General features: G+C 41.5%; 1 protein-coding gene across 4 annotated transcripts in view; it reads right to left on the minus strand.

The window, feature by feature from the left end:
- Positions 1-1,222: 1,222 nt before the first annotated feature.
- LOC142566901 (uncharacterized) overlaps positions 1,223-18,841 on the minus strand; it is a 151,203-nt gene continuing 133,584 nt past the window's right edge. For 2 of the 4 annotated variants that reach the window (XM_075677802.1, XM_075677801.1), the window contains exons 11-12: positions 10,639-10,868; positions 1,223-1,419 (exon numbers count right to left, since the gene is read on the minus strand). In XM_075677802.1, the coding sequence (XP_075533917.1) occupies positions 1,329-1,419; positions 10,639-10,868 (321 nt within the window). In that variant the 3' untranslated portion in view covers positions 1,223-1,328. Of the gene's footprint in view, positions 1,420-9,883; positions 9,958-10,638; positions 10,869-18,841 lie in introns of all 4 variants that reach the window. The other 2 variants (XM_075677803.1, XM_075677804.1) reach the window with 2 other exon arrangements.

Raw genomic sequence — 18,841 nt, forward strand, 5'->3', positions numbered from 1 at the left:
TGAGGAGGAAAAGCATGGCGAGGGAGGAGGGTAACTTGTAATCGCTTGTAGCTCCATTACTACGTAACGCTTCACTTAAATTGTGGTGCGAATGTTCTACTTAAGCTGTACCATACGTGTCTACAAAATTTGTCCGAACCGTTCCAGGGGCCCTTTAACTTTATTTCCACCAACCCCTCTGTCGCCTATCCAGTACATTTATTCCATGGTATCAGCTTCCAGTCTGACACAGCAGAGAAGGATGTACACTGTCCTAGCCACCTTACACGTAGACCACAGCAACTTTGAGATCTCCACCTTCTTGAATGTGGCAAATGAATTTTCAGGGTGACACATGTGTACATGACCAATTATCATTTGTGATAAAGAAATAAGCACAGCCAATGGGCAGATGCCGTTTAGGCAAAGTCATTTCTCCACCAGGTGGAGGCCATGGCGAGTGATAACCCTGATAAATAAGCCAATTATGGGTTTTGCAAAGCAGCATGAAATGGCAGATTGAGGAGCCAAGCTTCCTGTGCCCGATGTCACTAGGTGTCACTCCTGAATAATGGACTTGCCTGCTCCCACAAGTCCTGCATGACCTAAGAGTGGCAGGCTGTGAACTTCTCCAGCCATATCACCCTCAATGTGGCGTCCTAGTTTCCAATATAGAATAGAATAGAATAGCTTTATTTCCATCTACTTGATGGAGGAGGCTGCAAGTAAAAGCTGCTCCAGTAGAGGCAGCTTGACGAGGCCCGCAGCCCCCCCTACAGAATATTCGGCAACAGCCGAATATTCTGAATAATAAACACGCTATACTGCTATGCAACGGTAGTGTCACCGAGAGAGAGATTAACAAATAGCCACACAATGATAAACTCCTGTTAAAGGCTGCTATAGTGGAAATACTACCTAACATCGACATGAACTATGTAATCTGAGCATGCAGCCACTATAATTGAGGCTGAAGATTGTTTTATTCAACTGCGTAAATGACAATGTAAAAATTTATTGACACACTTGATTACCTATTAACACAAAATAGCACATTTTAATGTACATTACTTGATATGCCAAAAAATCACCTACAAAGCTTGAAAGTCATTTTCCAAAAAAATTTTCTTTTGAACATTTTTTTTATAAACCAAAAAATTAAATTATCAAATAGTAATAAAAATAAACGTGGTCATTATTGTCTGTACTTGTCCAATCACCAAGTATAAAAAATAACAGCCTATTTAATGTTCATAACATCTTTATTTAAATCATACCACACATAAATAATCAACAACAGAAAGAAACTTCTGTTGAAATTTCACGCTGAAAACAATGCAAACAAATATTTAGAACAATGGCTTTTCGTGATGATGCAACAGTGCGATAAAACAAGTGCCAGGGCTGCAGTCTGCAGGCATGTGACCACTGCTTTCAAAACTGCAAAAAAGAGATTGGTTGCATGTGTACTGTTTTGGTCCTAGTTTATCATGAAGCACAACACTTCAAAATTTGTAATATGCTTAAAACATTCATTGCACTCTTGGAAAAAGAATCCATGGTCTCTTAAAACTGCGAGACTATGCATAAACCATGGCTAGCCCCCAATGCATTTCACTATATAGAAGCACTTTATTTTGAAATTTGCACTGGCATATCCCTTGAGCTCCTGTGCGTGAAGCGTCTATCATTGAAGAAGCACTAACACAGTTTCATAATTGTGGATACTACTTACCACACACTTCTTGCCGGTAAAAGGATGACACTTGGCAAATATGAAGGTTGGGAGACAAGTTATCTGAATTTCATGTTACAGCTGGAAAGAGAATGCTGGACCTGGTGCCATCGACATTATTGTGACATCATGACAGTGGGCAAAATTTACTGAACATGTAGCAATAAGGCTAGGCATGATGAAGTTACTCATGCCAACGCCTCCTCTATTTTTCTCAATGCCAATGCAATCCCTCGCTCCCCAATGGGAGCCGTTGGTGCGCCTTAGTTCAGCAAGTTGCCACGATGCTGCACTACTCAGATGGTACGACTAATTTAGGTACGCCTGCTTGCGTAACGCGGGTATGTGCTCACACGAAACTGGTCTGTAGGTAAGTATTATGGTAAATTATTTCAGGGGCTCTGATACTTGTTAGTACTTTTTCTGTGATTTAGAGAACTTGGGCCTTAACAAGAAAAAGAAAAGAAAGGCAAACCAAAAATGTCATGCCAGAACTCTTTTAATGTAATTTGTTCAGCAGTGGCTATGTGAGTCATTTCTTTCAGCTTTTCAATGTGTCATTTGACATTTTTACATGTTTGGTCGAGCTTCCCAAATCCCCATCACAAGGCCCTTCTCATAGTGCAACTTCACAGATGGTGCCGCGTTCTCAGGCATTTATGGAATGATTTCTTTGCACAGATTCATACATTACTTCACACACCAATCACACACCAATCATGGATTCAAGACCTCTTTGAGGTCTTGAATCCATGATTTAAACCACGGTCACCACATTGCAAATTGTTGTTCAGGGGCTGACTCGGCACGTCCTGCCTTGTCGAGGAGCAAAGTGCAATTGACTGTGCTGCAGAGCTGACCACCACTAGTTGCACTATATTATATTATATAAATATATATATATTGTTACGTGTGGAAATACACAGATGAAAGAGGCTACATACAGGATATTTACACTTGAGCCACATCGCCAGGCCGACACTCGCTCGTGCCAAGGGCACAGACCCCCTTCGTCGTCGTTCTCGCGGCAGCTCGTCCCTCGAGCATCGCTCGATGATATCGTAATACTACCCCCCCGGCGGCAAAAGCGCCGTCATGGTGCTGTTAAACATCCAAGGTGCGGGGAGAGTTGTAGGGTTTGAGTTGGGTGACGTGGACGTCACTGGTTGTCACAGCGGAGGACGTAGTGGGCGTGGCTAGAACGATTTCGTAGGTGACATCGGTCACTTGGCAGTTGGCAGGAAAGCAGTTTTTCACAAAGGCCAACCTAACGCGATGGTGACCAAAGCAACACGAGGGTGCCAGGCACAAAATGGACATCACAGTGACGGAGGTCGTAGCGTTGCTTTTGTTTGCCTTGAGAGACTTGTAGACGAGCACGCGCAAGTTGGCGAGCATGGTCAGCATGGGCGATAGTATCACGGGCATAAGCGCTAGTTGAAGCTGTAGTGGACGGAAGCACAGTGTCCAGTGGTAGCGTCGGTTCACGGCCATACAAGAGGTAAAAAGGCGAAAAGCCAGCAGTTTCGAGACGGGAAGAGTTGTACGCAAAGGTAACGTAAGGTAGAGCTTGGTCCCAGTCACGGTGGTCGTCTGAAACGTATTTGGATAGCATGTCCGTAAGGGTGCGGTTCAATCACTCAGTGAGGCCGTTCGTTTGAGGGTGGTAGGAGGTGGTAAATGTATGCTGTATTGAGCAGACACGCATGATGTCAATGGCTTTGGCTAAGAATGTACGGCCACAGTCTGTTAGCAATTGACGTGGAGCACCAAGAATCAAAATGATATCACACAGGAAGAAGTCCGCAACATCGGTTGCACAACTGGTCGGAAGGGCGCGAGTTACGGCATAGCGAGTCGCGTAGTCTGCTGCAACTGCAACCCACTTGTTTGCTGATGTAGATTCCGGAAATGGGCCGAGAATGTCTAAGCCGACACGATGGAAGGGCTCGGCAGGGATGTCGAGCGGCTGCAAGTAACCAGCGGGGAGTTGGGAAGGCTTCTTGCATCGTTGGCAAAGTTCACAAGCGGCGACGTAACGTCGTATGGAATGGGCAAGGCCCGGCCAGAAGAAACGGCGACGTACACAGACATAGGTTCGAGATACGCCGAGGTGTCCTGCCGTTGGTGCATCATGAAGCTCTTCTAGAATGGCTGAGCGGAGGTGTTTAGGTATGACAAGTAGGAACTCAGAGCCGTCCAGATGAAGGTTACGACGGTAGAGAGTACCGTCGCGGAGGACGAAGAGGCGTAGAGTGGCGTCGGCCAGAGAGTGTTCAAAATGGTCGATGAGTGCTCTGATGTAGGCGTCACGACGTTGCTTGTCAGCGAAATGAAGCAGCTGCGACACAGAGAATATGCAAGCAGCACTGGTAATATTGGAGGAGTCAGGGTCGTTAACAGGGTAACGTGACAAACTGTCAGCGTCTTGGTGCTGGCGGCCAGACTTGTAGACCACGGAATATGAAAATTCTTGTAGCCTCAAAGCCCATCGACCAAGCCGGCCCGTAGGATCTTTTAGCAATGAGAGCCAGCAGAGAGCATGATGGTCAGTGACTACGGAAAAGGGGCGACCGTAAAGGTAAGGACGGAACTTCGCAACCGCCCAGACTATAGCAAGGCATTCTCGTTCCATAATGGAATAGTAGCACTCCGATGGTGTGAGGAGGCGGCTCGCATTAGCAATAACGCGATCCTGGCCACGCTGACGCTGGGCTAAGACGGCACCTACGCCATGACCGCTGGCATCTGTACGCAATTCTGTAGGGGCATCAGGGTCGAAGTGGGCGAGAATGGGTGGTGACGAGAGAAGAGTGACGAGACGAGAGAAGGCGGCGGCTTCTGCAGTACCCCACGAGAATTGTACGCCTTTTTTCAACAGATTAGTGAGGGGTCTAGCAATTGCTGCAAAATTTTGAACAAAACGACGAAAGTACGAGCATAGCCCTACAAAACTTCGAACGTCTGCAGCTGTCTTCGGAACCGGAAAGTCTCGGACAGCGCGAGTTTTGTCGGGATCAGGCTGTACTCCGGAAGCGTCAACGAGGTGGCTCAGAACAGTAATTTGGCGGTGGCCGAAACGACATTTGGACGAGTTAAGTTGCAGCTTCACCTTTCGAAATACATCAAGTATAGCTGTGAGACGCTCAAGGTGAGTGTCGAACGTGGGCGAGAAGATGGTGACGGTCGTCGAGGTAGCAGAGACATGTGGACCATTCGAAACCTTGTAGCAAGGAGTCCATCATACGCTCAAATGTGGCAGGGGCGTTGCATAATCCAAACGGCATTACATTAAATTGGTATAGGCCATCAGGTGTGATGAACGCGGTTTTTTCTCTGTCCATATCGTCAACAGCAATCTGCCAGTATCCAGAACGAAGATCAATAGAAGAGAAATAGCTGGAACCGTGGAGGCAGTCAAGGGCGTCGTCTATACGTGGGAGCGGGTGGCCGCTGTGGCCGGGATTCGATCCCGCAGCCTCGTGCTTAGCAGCCCAAGACCATGGCCACTAAGCAACCATGGCGGGTACTTTGCACATGTTCGCGGGCTTCTTTTGCACTCGGAAAAATACTTTTATGTAGCACGTACTGAGCAACAGAAAGCTGTATTGGGAGTTTTTCATGTCACTCTACAATTTTTTCCTTGACACTTTTCAGCTTTCGGCTTTCGGCAGCAACGAATAGAAAACTAAATGCAAGGAATCTAGGGTATGACACAGATGCTTCTATATATGTAAATGAGCATCTCTGTTGCAAAAACAAAATTTTGCTAGCAAAAGTGAGACAAGCAAGGAAGGAAAAAAAAAATGGAAGTTTATCTGGGTGTCTCAAGGCTAAGTTCTCATGCAGAAATTGGAAAAGACACCAGTGTTGCGCATAATGTGTGAGGAGGACTTGGCGCAAGTTGTTTAACAGGTCGTCATGATGCAAAAATGGTTTTCTTAGTTGTGATCCTGCATGTCATTTTTCTTTATTTGTTTATCACTTTGTTCAACAGGATAACATAATCCTGTCCTTCTGTAGAGTGTTATATGTGTCTAAAGCTATTTCTTCATATTACACAGATTTTTGAGTTACCAATGCCCCTACTCGTCATCTACATTATGCAACTGAACATTTGTATAAAACTTTCAATATTGCTGTGTGCTGGATTAGTGCCTTATATCACTTCTCTGTTGTTTTTGCTAGTTTTTCTAACATTGTACAACGAAACTATGGATTCGTAACGATTCAGCAACATCTCTTTCTGAGTATGTTTACCCTTCTCAAAGGCTGCTGTTTTGTTGTACTTGCTATAATTAATTTCTGTATACATATGTTATCACCACTATCTACTAATGGATACAAATAGAATGGGTTCTAGTCCATCGGAACTAAATTCATGCATTATAGACCAGCGCATATCACTCCTAGCTGTGCTAAACATTAATATGCAGTCTGCTCACTGCAAAGAGGACAACCTGTTTATTCTTCTTGATGAGTTTAAATTTGATTTCTCCATAGTTATGCTAAAAGAAACTTGGTACCGTAATGACTCGGACGTTATTAATATCGAAGGTTATAAACCAGTTCATTTAAATAGGAAAATAAGGACAAGAGGTGGCGTATGTATGTATGTTAAAAGATGAGATGAGATACGAATGGCTTAACTAGTGGTCTCAATGCACAGATGATATTGAAATTGTATGTCTTTAAGTAGAAAACTGCGTGTTTGTTGCAGTACAGACCACCCCATGGCAGCATAAACAATTTTATACAGTTTTTAGATAACATATTTTCCTTTGTTAATGACAACGGATATAAACTCGTGTTGGGAGGTGACTTGAATATTGATATGTTAGCAAGCACAAACAAGCAAAAGTATCTTTCGGCACTTCGTGATTCCCACTTTTTATCGAATATTATTGTCACTCCTACTCGTATTACTGACTCGAGTGCAACATTAATAGACCTGCTCATAACAAACTTTCCCTTTGATTCCGTACTTTCTGGCACTATTTGTACCGCCATCAGTGATCACCTACCTATTTTATTGCAGATCAATCCCGCTGCACACCTAGACAGGCTGCTTCTGGTATATATTATAGAGCTGTAAATATAAACTCCCTTTCGTGCTTTAGTGATGAAATTGTGCAAACGCAATGGGATGACTTATTTTCTTTCTCCTGTGCTGACTTGGCTTACGGTAACTTTATCCGAACAAGCACTTCAGTTTATAATAAACATTTCCCCCTTCAGGTTTTTAAAAAACCAAAGCGTGCCCGCAAACCTTGGATGACCACAGAGATCCTAAAAATTATGAAAGGAAAAGGATAGGCTTTTTCATGCATTCCTAGTTAACCGAAATCCAGATGCTTTGAGGATGTTTAAAAAATGTCGAAATTTGATAATTAAATTACAACGGCAAGCAAAACGAAATTACTATTATAACATGTTCGAGGGCGCCACAGATATCAAACAAATGTGAAATAAATTACACTCGATCATATCTCCAGGTAGAGTAAGAAGTAGTTTAGAAGAACTTGTAGTTGATAATGAAGTTATCAAAGGCAAGGAGTTAGCTGACAAATTTAATGAATACTTTACATCTGTAACTGAGAGCTCACATCAAAATAGCGCCTTTGATTACTTACCCGTCCCGCTCAAGGAATCAATATTTTTTTTTACCCAACTGATGAAAATGAAGTATTAAGAGTATTTAAAAACTTTAAGATTAGTAAGAGCGAGGACATAAATGGTCTAAAAATGGAGCCAATTAAATATATTATTGATCTACTTAACCCGTGTGTGACACATATTTATAACCTTTCCTTACAAAGTGGCATTTTCCCAGAGAATATGAAGAATGCTAAGGTGACGGTAATACACAAAAGTGGAGATAAAAACATTCTCGGGAATTATAGACCTATTTCAATCCTTCCCCTATTCTCCAAAGGCCTTGAAAAAAATTATTCATCTTAGACTGTCAAATTTTTTTCACAAACATTCCGTCATAACTAAATCGCAATACGGATTTGGACCAGGTTTTTCAACAGAAAGTGCTCTACTGTTTCAAAAAGAATTGATACTTAAAAATATTGAAGCAAAAAAATTCACACTCTGCATATTTTTAGATATGTCCAAGGCCTTTGACAAAATCATCCATGAAACATTAATAGGAAAGCTGCAGTGTTATGGAGTTCGTGGTGCTGCCCTAAATCTAATTCAAAACTACTTAACAAACAGAAATCAATGTGTATCAATAAGCAGAACTCTGTCTTCAATGCAACCTGTTAAATATGGAGTTCCCCAAGGCAGCATATTGGGCCCGCTTTTGTTTAATATAGTTATTAATGATATTGTAAATGTTGACCATTCAGCCCAATACATAATCTATGCTGATGATACAAGTCTTTTCTTTCCAGGAACAAATATACATGATCTCGTGAATCTAGCTAACTTGACATTAGAAAAAATATGCAGCTGGACACTTAGCAATTCTTTACAAATTAACTGCTCAAAAACTAAAGCTATTCTTTTCCGCTCTAAATCTCCACTTTATGAGGTCTCTCATTCTCACAATCTCATGTTGAATAAAAATAAAATTGAATTTTCTTCTACAGTAAAACCTCTAGGTGTAATTTTTCACGAATATATGAAATGGCATCACCATATGGAACATTTACAAAACAAACTTTGGGCGTAATGAGAAAATGTCAGTGTGCATTGCCAGTTCCTCAAAAGCTTTCGATATTTAAGGCACTCTTCTGATCACATCTGCGCTATTGGAACTTATTTGGGATAACAGAACACAGCAATCCATAAATAATCTTGTTATCCTACAAAAAAATAATAATAATAATATTTGGGGTTTTACGTGCCAAAACCACTTTCTGATTATGAGGCACGCCGTAGTGGAGGACTCCGGAAATTTTGACCACCTGGGGTTCTTTAACGTGCACCTAAATCTAATCCTACAAAAAAAGGCCCTACGTTCTGTTGCAAACCTACCATTCAATGCACATACTTCAGAACTATTCGTCAAATATAATGTAATTAAATTAAATGTGCTCTATGAATACACTTTATTAGTTTCCTTTAGATCTGATACCATAAGAATTCGTGGTTATATACACAGTGTAGCTGACTCGCGCCTAAACAGATACTCGGAAAAATGGTATGCGCCATGGCCGCGCACAAATTATGGCTTTCAAACACTAAGTTATTGCTTGCCGAAGACATTAAATAAATGAAGATTTCTTATGAAAACGTTCGCACACTCTCTAACACTTCTGTATTAAGCATGCAATGTTAAATATGTTCAGTTAAATCTCACTTTTTGTAAAATGTCTTTGTCTTCTGTGCATATCATGTTTTCACATTAGACACAGACGTTGAAATGTATTTTTCTTTTATTGCCATGCTGCCTTAGTGAACCGGGGACGTGGGGCCAGTCAAGCTGTTTTTAATGCAGCTTTTTTTCCCTCCTTCCAACCACTTATGTGAAACTCTGTGTATATGGTAAATAAATGAACTTGAAACTTGAAAAAAAAATCTAACTATAATATTCGAGAAGTTGAACAATGCCCTTCTAAGCTCTCCCATCCCCTCTCTACCGCTACTACGTGACAGGCTTCCCACACATACACCTTCTTCCACTTTGATACTCCTAATGCTAAAACATAAGAAAGCATTTCACGAAGCCTACAACAAGGTCACATGGAAAAAAGTAAAACACGACATACATATATAGGCAGAACAGGCAGCATTCAGAGCATGGAAAGATAACAAGCAACGCGCACCATACCATGCACACCATATTTTTGTTAAAAATTTTAAGAATTACAAAGTCTATAATGAGGGACGACTTGAAAATGCAGAGAAAAATGTTTAAAATGTCTAGAAAAGATGAAAAAGCACTGAATGCCCATAGAAAAAAAGTGAAACAAGAATTGCCAACACAGCAATGCCACTAACATTAAAGACTAGTGCCACTAACCTTAAAAATTACTGGGTTGTACTCTGTGCTTTTCCTTCATGTCGTGTAATGGTATCTATATCAATCCCTCAGTTGTTAGTAGTGTAATGCCCCCATATTTTCTGTCATTTTGCACATTCTAGTGGCACTAAACTGTACAGACTACTATTGTAATCAGCCTTTTCTATGACACACACGAATAAATTACTTACACTTACATGCCACCACTCTCTCCATTGCATCTTAAGTACACCATGGTAATGTCTGACGACAAGCTGGACATATGCTGTAATACCAAAAAAATTTTTTTAAACTTTTGAAATTTATTATTAACAAACAAATGTGATAGATCACACAAATGACAAATGGCTTGATATCTGCCATCAGGCCAATTATGCCCCCTTAATTATGCCTCTTTATGCTAGAATTCAAATCAGCTAATGAAAAATTACATTTTGGTCCAACAATGAAATGGAAGTTAGCACTAAGGAAACTTCTATACAGTTTTTGGAAAACACATGTTACTATGCCTTTCTGGTGCCAATTAACTGCCTGTTGAACATTTAGTTTCAACATTCCCTCATTTTTAGCATTATTAAAGGTAGGTATCAGCAGAACAGATTAGATTTAGAACACTTGAGAGACATTTCTCTTGTATACTACGAGTTCCACGGCGGAACACCAAAAAAATTGAGAACAAGGTTCACTATATAGTTGATGTGCTGGTTACATGAAAGACCCCTAGCCATTTCACAGATTTTCCTGTTATAACTGCTGTCAAACATACCATAAAAGGTGAGCCCTGCACATTAACATAGAAGCGGAATGGTTACATGCAGTACAATGTGCAATTTTACATTACTACAGCACACTTCAATAGTACTATCGATAGTGTGCAAAAGTGGTACGATGAATACTCTTGCATCACTACATAATATACTTTCAAAAATGGCACAAATGTGCATACCTTGGAGTAGGCCAGCCCTTTGTGTTCACAGCATTCAATATCTCATAGTTGTACAATGGTGTAACAAGAGAGTCTGTTTCGTGCACACTCTCTTGTGAAAATGGTATAGGATTCTGAAGGAACGAATTGTCCAGTGATGTGTTCAGGTATTCTGCAGCACACACGCCGTTACTAAACTGGGTTTGCTCGATGGGCTCCCACTTGTCCTCTTTCAGGATGGGCTCGGGGCACTGCAGGTGTTAAAAAATTATTGACGAATACAATGTATAGGCTGCTATAATCCTCGTTAGCAAGGAAATACAATCTTCAGACAAGAATGTCAGACTACATATATTGTTTAAGTTTGTACAAAAGCAATGTGTTAACGTATGGTACATGCACCTAGCTATACTAAGGAACCTATTTATTTATTTGTATTACCTTCAGGGCCAGAGGCTTTTACAGAGGGGAGTGGAACGTACTAAAAAACACGTGATACAGGCTTTGTTTGTTTATACAATGCTAGCTAAAACAATGTGAAGGTATCATTTCAGGCTGGAACAACAAAAAATTCAAGCAATAATTCGAAAAGAATTTGAATACATTCTTGGTTAGTTACACAGTAATACACTTGTGTCTAAAATATTATGAAACTGGGAATAACGAACAGCCAATGTGAAGGATCCCAGAAGGCAGGGAACAAGACATGTTTGTTTCCCCCAAAACAGAGAACTGTCGCCTGAATTTTTATTATTTCCTTCATGTGCAAGCTTTTATGTCCTTTTAGAAGCAATTACATCTGACAGCAAGTACCAACTAAAAAAATTAAATTAAATTATTGGGTTTCAAGTGCCAAAACCACGATCTGATTATGAGACACGCCATAGTGGGGGGACTCCAGAAATTTGGACCACCTGGGGTTCTTTAATGTGCACATAAATCTAAGTACACGGGTGTTTTCGCATTTCGCCCCCATCAAAATGTGGCCACTGTGGCCGGGATTCGATTCTGTAACCTCGTGCTTAGCAGCCCAAGATCATAGCCACTAAGCATGCCATGGCGGATCAAGTACCAACTAGGCCAAGAACAAGTTCTTTTTATGCAATCATATCTTCTCTTTAAAAACCAATGTTACAAAAGTGTGAAACAAATATTTTGAATTTTGCAAGAAATGTGGCAAAGCCAGTTAAGTCAGTGCTGTAACTGTTTAAGGCTAGTAGCGCCGCTCAGGACGAGCAAAAAAGGAAAGGTAAGGAAAAAGGTATGTCATAACTGTTTAAGGCTACTAGCCTTAAACAGTTACGACATACCAACTCGCCCAAACTTCCACGCTTTTGACCTTCAGTGCTGTAACACACACACACAAAAGAGAGAGGAGAGGGGAGAGGGGGCTTTTACGTGCCAAAACCACGACCTCATAATGAGGCACGCCGTAGTGGGGACTCCGGAATAATGCGGACCACCTGGGGTTCTTTAATGTGCACCTAAATCAAAGTACACGGGTGTTTTCGCATTTCACCCGCATTGAAATGCCGCCGCCGTGGCCAGAGCTATTTTACAAGCTGGCATTTAACCTCTGCTGCTACCTATTATGCAGCATGTGCGCACATTTTATGGGCGACGAGAGCACATCACAACCCTGAAGCATTGCGTATCCTCCACTTGCTAGACATGTAGCACATGACCTGTGAGTAAGAGTATGAAATAAAAGCAGCTGGTCGACAGCACATTAAAAGATCAGAAGATTTGCCTACACCATATCATCGTGGGGAAATTTATATCACATAATTGAGGGGGGAAGTATTAAAGCAAGGACAAGTGCCTAGTTAGAAATTTTCGTTGCGTTGTTAGTCAACACCTGCATGAGCCTAATCTGTGCTCATGCAGTCAAGTCCCAGGTGCAATAAACAAACAAACCAGCAGCATTGAGTGCTCCCTATGTGCAAAAGCGAGTCCCTACTTCTAAATATAACCTAGGTGCTTGGCAATCATTAGCTCTGGTGTTCCTGAATGTCCATAATGCTTATACTTACATTGGCAGGCTGCAACAGTTTACACCCAATTTGTGCATAAGGTCTGCTGGTGCAACTACAGCAGCTGTGATTTCGATAAGTGTCAAATAAGAACAGATATTTTGCCTTTGTAGCAATTGCTACGATTGGGTGGATGTCTCATTTTCGCTTTATTAATTACTTCTCTCTACCTTGCAGGTTTCCGAAGAACTATTACCTCAAGGACAGCTATTGTTTAATGATATGATGTACACACCACAATTATGCCCACAGAGTAAGATATACAGGAGAGCTGACTCTGGTACTTGCCAATGCATTTGCTGTGTACCCTTAACAATGCAGCAAACCCCTCATCCACAGCACATGCAGCATGCCACCGTGCTCTCTGCATTTGCTGCTCACCCTCTCCACAATAGGACTTCGCTAGTGCTTCTCCCCCACCTCCCGGCTGCTAGCACAAATACAGCACGCCAGGTGCCGTTAAAATTGGATAACAAACAGCTAGCTTGAGCAGCAGCTCTTGCGCAGCTGAAGGGGGCCGCATACAAGACAAGAAGTAGACAAAAAAAAAAGCTTCATACCAACCAACTGCAAAAATGCACTGTGCATTGTTCAGTTGTTTGACAAGTGTTCCAAACCTAAATTAACTGCTTCAGTTTGATACCGCCAGGGTCCTTCAATACCTTCTCATCATGAAACTTCCCTGAAAGTTGCATATAGGGACAGAAGGTGGCACCGGAGGTGCTGGTGTAAGCTGAACAATCTGTCATGCCAGACAGCCGGCCTGCGTGATCATGCAAATCTTTCACGAGGAAAGAAGCCTCTCCCACATTTATTTCAGCATGTTTGTGGACTGAACATGCAAGAGGAAATCATGGCGAAATTACTTAATGCGTTTATGTTTAAATTATACACGGCACCGTTTTATGATTGACATCAGCCCCCTCACCCCTAGTAGCCTTCTTTGCACAAACTGGCTCGTTTGGCTGTCTATTTGGACTTTGTCTAGTTAGTTTCATAAGTCAGTTATAATTGGTTAGCTAGTTCAGTGTTATAAGTTGATTAATTAGTAAATTAAGTATATTTACTTATATATAATTGTAGTTTGGTAGGTTTAGCGAACAATTTTGTTATTTCAGTTAATTAGTTTTGTAGTTACCTTGTTTATTTAGAGTGGTTTTGTTACTGTAGTTAGATTAGTTAATAAGACAGGCTAGTTATTAGTTTGGTAATCAGTTTAGCAATTACCTATTTGTTTGGTTAGTTAATCAGTTGGTTTGAAACAGTTTTTTTTTACACATAGATAACTACATAAAGTGTGATGTGAACTTGCTCTGTAGGCAGTTTCTAACAATGGAGTAGTTCAAGTGTGCAATTTGAATTATGAATTAAGGTGCTGTTATGAACGCAGTTGAACCTGGAAATGAAACGAGACATTGTAGCTGTTTTGAAATTCTTCACGTTTAAATTTCTGAACACTGTACAGAAACAGGGCAGCGATTTTCATGTTGTGTCGACAATATTCGTTCATCGATGCAGGCAGTCAACCCTAGCACAATAGCGAGCGTACGGAAAGAATGCCTGTGGCGTCCGTTCAGTGTCTGCTCCAGTCCACTTTCTACTTATGCCAGAGCCAGGGTGCATTCCCTGCAAGCGTAATATGTAGCTCTCACATAGCGTTATGCCAAAGTTTCATGACCAGACAAAAAGTATTGAAGGACCCTGACACCGCCCTCTGTCGATCGGCTGTCCCACTATGCAGCTGTTGCGATATGCTGTTGCATTTCAGTCATGGTTTGAGTCTTCAGCTAGCGCACATCAGTTTTCCTGCATTTCACTGAACTTAAAGGTAACTTCTCGCAGCGTATGTGACAGTTTCAGGCTGTTAAGCTAGTTCGATGGTGGGTTAGTGAAGTGATGAAGTGTTTTGTTCCAGGATGGCGGTCTGGGTATGGCAAAGGAAAAGAACATATGTTGGCCAACCAGTGCGAACCAACTTAACATCCTCTTGTTTCATTGAGAATGTGCCATAAAGCTAACATGTACGCTTATGTCCTCCCACGTATGAGCAATGCAAATCCTTTCATACAGAAAAAGTAGCACAACATAGCTGTCAAACAGTGTAGTTGTTGAAGGTTCCATTTTCATTCATAGCATTTGTGTAGCACCTTCCTTTCTCTTTGAAATGCTATCCCCTTCGACATTAACCATCCATACCTTTTCCAAATAAACATTGTGTCATGATATGCACATGCAAATTCTCTCAAAAGCCTAGGTGCCTAGATATCCACAATGGTTTGTTTGGAACGAACAGGCCGTCGGGTAGAGATAGTCTTCATGTGAATAGCTTGCACGGATTTAAAATGTAACCATCTTGCCTCACAAACAATTACCAGTTGTTGAGCGAGAACATTTACCTGGAGTGACAGTGGCAAGCAAGTGTCAACACACGAGCATCTGCAATGCGAGCCAGGGCAGACGATGAACATTTATGCACACTGATATGCAGCAAGCGACATGAAGCACAAGCGTCTGCAGCGGGACTTGAAGCAGACGACAGACAGGATGGACGTGGATGGGAGTTGGACACGGATGGGATCTGAACACAGCAATTACAGGTGGTGACACAGCAGACAAAGAAACATGCCAAATCTAGCGACTGGCATCAGTAACGTGGAGTGTTGCCATCTCTGCAAAAAGTGGCCAAGCAGCCCCTTGCTGCATTGAGAAGCGAATACTTATCAGATCAGTCAGCTATCTTGTATATCTTACTCGAGGATTCTGCCAATGAAAGATGTTTAAAGAACCTGTCACCATAGTATCCATTACTGAAGGCAGCAAGTTGAAGTGTTTGTAAATGGTTCATTGTGAATAGATTTATGTGGGAAACCTGAGTTATACAGTTGAACCTCGATACAATTAAGTTGTACTTGCAGCGAAAAACTTGGTTCAATCACGAATTTCATTAATTCGAGGTTTTAAAGTTTCAACATTAAAAACTTCCCAACTTCCCAGAGCATTCCTGGTGGATAGTATCATGTTAGTAAGCAGTGATAAACAAAGTGGAAGAAGTTCGGACAATAATAGCATGGTTATGAGCACCAGCGCATGCATTGCTGATCACACCGAGAGCAATACATTGACGTGGCTCTCGGTGTGCAAGACGCGTGTTGCATCGCACGGTACCGTAAATCTCGGACGCCATAGCTAACTGTGCTTAGTGCCCCGCAGCCGGCACCCACGAATTAAAGACAGTGCAATGAGATGCGGATATTTGTCCTGAGCAAAAAAGAAAGAAAGAAAGAAGAAACCACAGAAAGTCGCAGTTTTGACAGAAAGGCAGAGCATTGATGGTGACAGCAAAAAGATAACTGCACGAGGCAAGGTTCATAGTTTTAATAGGGTCATGCAAGCTCAGGCAAATATTAACAGATTTTACTGAATGACCACGAACTCTCAGTCACAACGCGCGAGCGTTTCGTACCGTGTCCTGGAAATTTGAGATTACGTTACTGCCAACACTAGACGCATGGGAACAACACAATGTGCGGAAAGGCACCAACCATTTCTGCTTGGGCTTTGCACTTGTTGCAGAGAGCTATATTACCTCCAAAATGCGGCTCGTGGCCCGGACACGGATGTGTGCGAGGAGAAGATAGGCGCGCACTTCATCAAGTTATTGTGCGTTCACTCCCTCCCCATCCCCTTGTGCAAAAGGAATTGTCAGCACTCTTGTTTCTCCGAGTGCTGCGAGCTGCGGCACACCCTGTGACTTCCACGAGTTGTATACCAATGCGACAAATGGCGCAGCGGTGTTTCCTTCCTTGTTGCCAGTTTTGCCGTTCAAACTTTACATGCAGGAGGACACCTGAAATAAATTTTGCCTCAGTGGACATATTTATAGCTTTTTGCTAGATTTACTAGCCATACAGGTAGTACATGGGTGAAATAGCCAAAAGCTTCATTAAATTGTGAAAAGAAATACACAGTTTTGAATAGGACTGAGATCAGGAAATGAAAATGGTTCCTTACATCACAAATTTCATTAAATCAAGGTTTGTTATATTGAGGTTTGACTGTGGTGAGTCTGCCATCTTCTGAAACCAAAGCCATAATGTATTTATGAAGCTGTCCTCAAAGCATAATGACAAAACGCAAATTTATACCTTTCCCTAATTTTCCCCAATATTCATATTTTCTTCATTTTTACAACTAAGTGGCGAAAAGATAAGCTCACATGCCTCAGTGTTATAATTACAGTAGACTCTGCCTAAACACAGCTTGAAGAGATAGTAAGTAGAGTTCCACTTATCAGAAGCTTTGTTTAGGCGAATGACGCAAAAATCATGAAAAAGCATTTTATCTCAAAAACGTCTAGTGTTTTATTATCACTTCAGTGAAAAAAAAAGGCTATTGCACTATGCTAAGAATACCATAGCTTCTTTGGCATAAGTGGTGTGCGAAAGAAGCACAGCACTTTCATTTATGTGCTCTCGCTTTTTTGACTGACGCCATCATGACACACAAAGGAACATAGTAACTACGCAGCGTGAATGCCAATGCCATGACACTGCATTTGGGTGATATAGTAGATTTTCTTGACTTTTTATTTTTTTTTGCAAGTGCAAGTGCTTTATTTTTCTTCATATAATCATGGTTATACAGATACCTGGACCGATAGCCAGGGAAGGCTAGTTTGCGGTCCAGTGACAAGTTACAAAAGACAGGTCAGGCGCAGATTTTAACAGCACAGTATTCCGGAACACGTCATCAGTTATACAGACAAGAAACATTCTGAAAATACTCGTACATAATGAATTCAAGTAAGTTAGAGATTCTGGTTATCAAGAAAAAGGAATTTGCTACACTGCTTGAAATTATGTGCAGTTTTGGCTTCTAGGGGTAAAATATTAATTTTTTTGCCACTGAATTGAATTAATCTTTTGCCGTAGACATTGTAACATTTTGGTAAGTTGAGGTTACCTTTTACAGCATGTCTAGTACTGCGAGTTGGAAATGAAAAGACGTTTCGAGGAATAGGAAAGTTAGTGCATAAAATATTATTAACTGAAATTGAGATCTTGTGATTACATAGTGCATTAACGGATAACACGTGTTTGGAAAACATCATTAAATGTATCACTGGTATAATTTGAAGCGCTAATTATTTTCAGGGCCCTTTTCTGTAGTTTTTGTAAAGGTAAGTATGTCGTGTAAGTCACGCCCCATGATTCTAAACAATAACTCCTATGGCTATGGCAAAACGCATAGTAAAGGGATTTGAGTACTTTGTGAGGGAAATACTGCTTTGCTTTTATTAGGGAGTAACAACCATATGCGACCTTCTTGCGTACATTATGAATATGTGCTTCCCAATGTATATGCTGGTCAAATATGATGCCCAGATATTTAAACGAATCAAATTCTTGGATGGTGCTTTTATTTAAAGTGATATTTATTTGACTGGTGTCAGCATCGCCATCTGACATGCTTGTTGACCTACTCCTGTTTTTTATGAAGCATGATAACCAATGAGGTATGTGCATATTTCGTTCCAGTTCCGTTTGACCGGAGTTCACAAAAAGAAGCGTTCCGTTTAAATGAAGTTTCTTAAAGGGCCCCTCACAAGGTCTGGCCATTTTGAGCTGACAAGCGCAGTGCACACAGTGCATGCTCACGATCGTTTCTGCTAGGAACTACATTGCCACGGAAAGAGCTAAAATTTCAAACTAATGCCGTTTGCCCCTCTCCTCGCGAGTGCCACACTGCGCGATCGGATGACATATATGAGCAGGTGCACCTACATACATGTATATGTTGTGATGTCGCTCATAGTGACATGCGACACTTTGAGAATTATTCAAGGCAACATCTGTTATTTGTGTAATTTGTTGCTTCAATAGATGAATTAAAGTTTAGAGAAATAATAAAACACCCAGCTCCATGCCGCCCAGAGGGCTCATGAAAGGGCGGAGGCTCACGGGCTTCCCGTCCAAACATAGGTGCGGCCCGCGACCCCTGCCGACCACTAAACCAAGAGTGGGAGGGGAGGGGTTCCTCAGGACTCAAAAAAGTTATTTCCTCCTCCTCCACACAAACCGAATGTCTGCGTGATTTTGTTTTACTTCGCACCGCAGCAAGAGATGTATTTCTATTTCGTTTGCCTGCTTCCATGTCATGCAGTCGCGCATGCTGAGAGTGAAACTATGTCA

The sequence above is a fragment of the Dermacentor variabilis genome, chromosome 1 (genome assembly GCF_050947875.1).
Source record: "Dermacentor variabilis isolate Ectoservices chromosome 1, ASM5094787v1, whole genome shotgun sequence".
Taxonomy (NCBI): Eukaryota; Metazoa; Arthropoda; class Arachnida; order Ixodida; family Ixodidae; genus Dermacentor; species Dermacentor variabilis.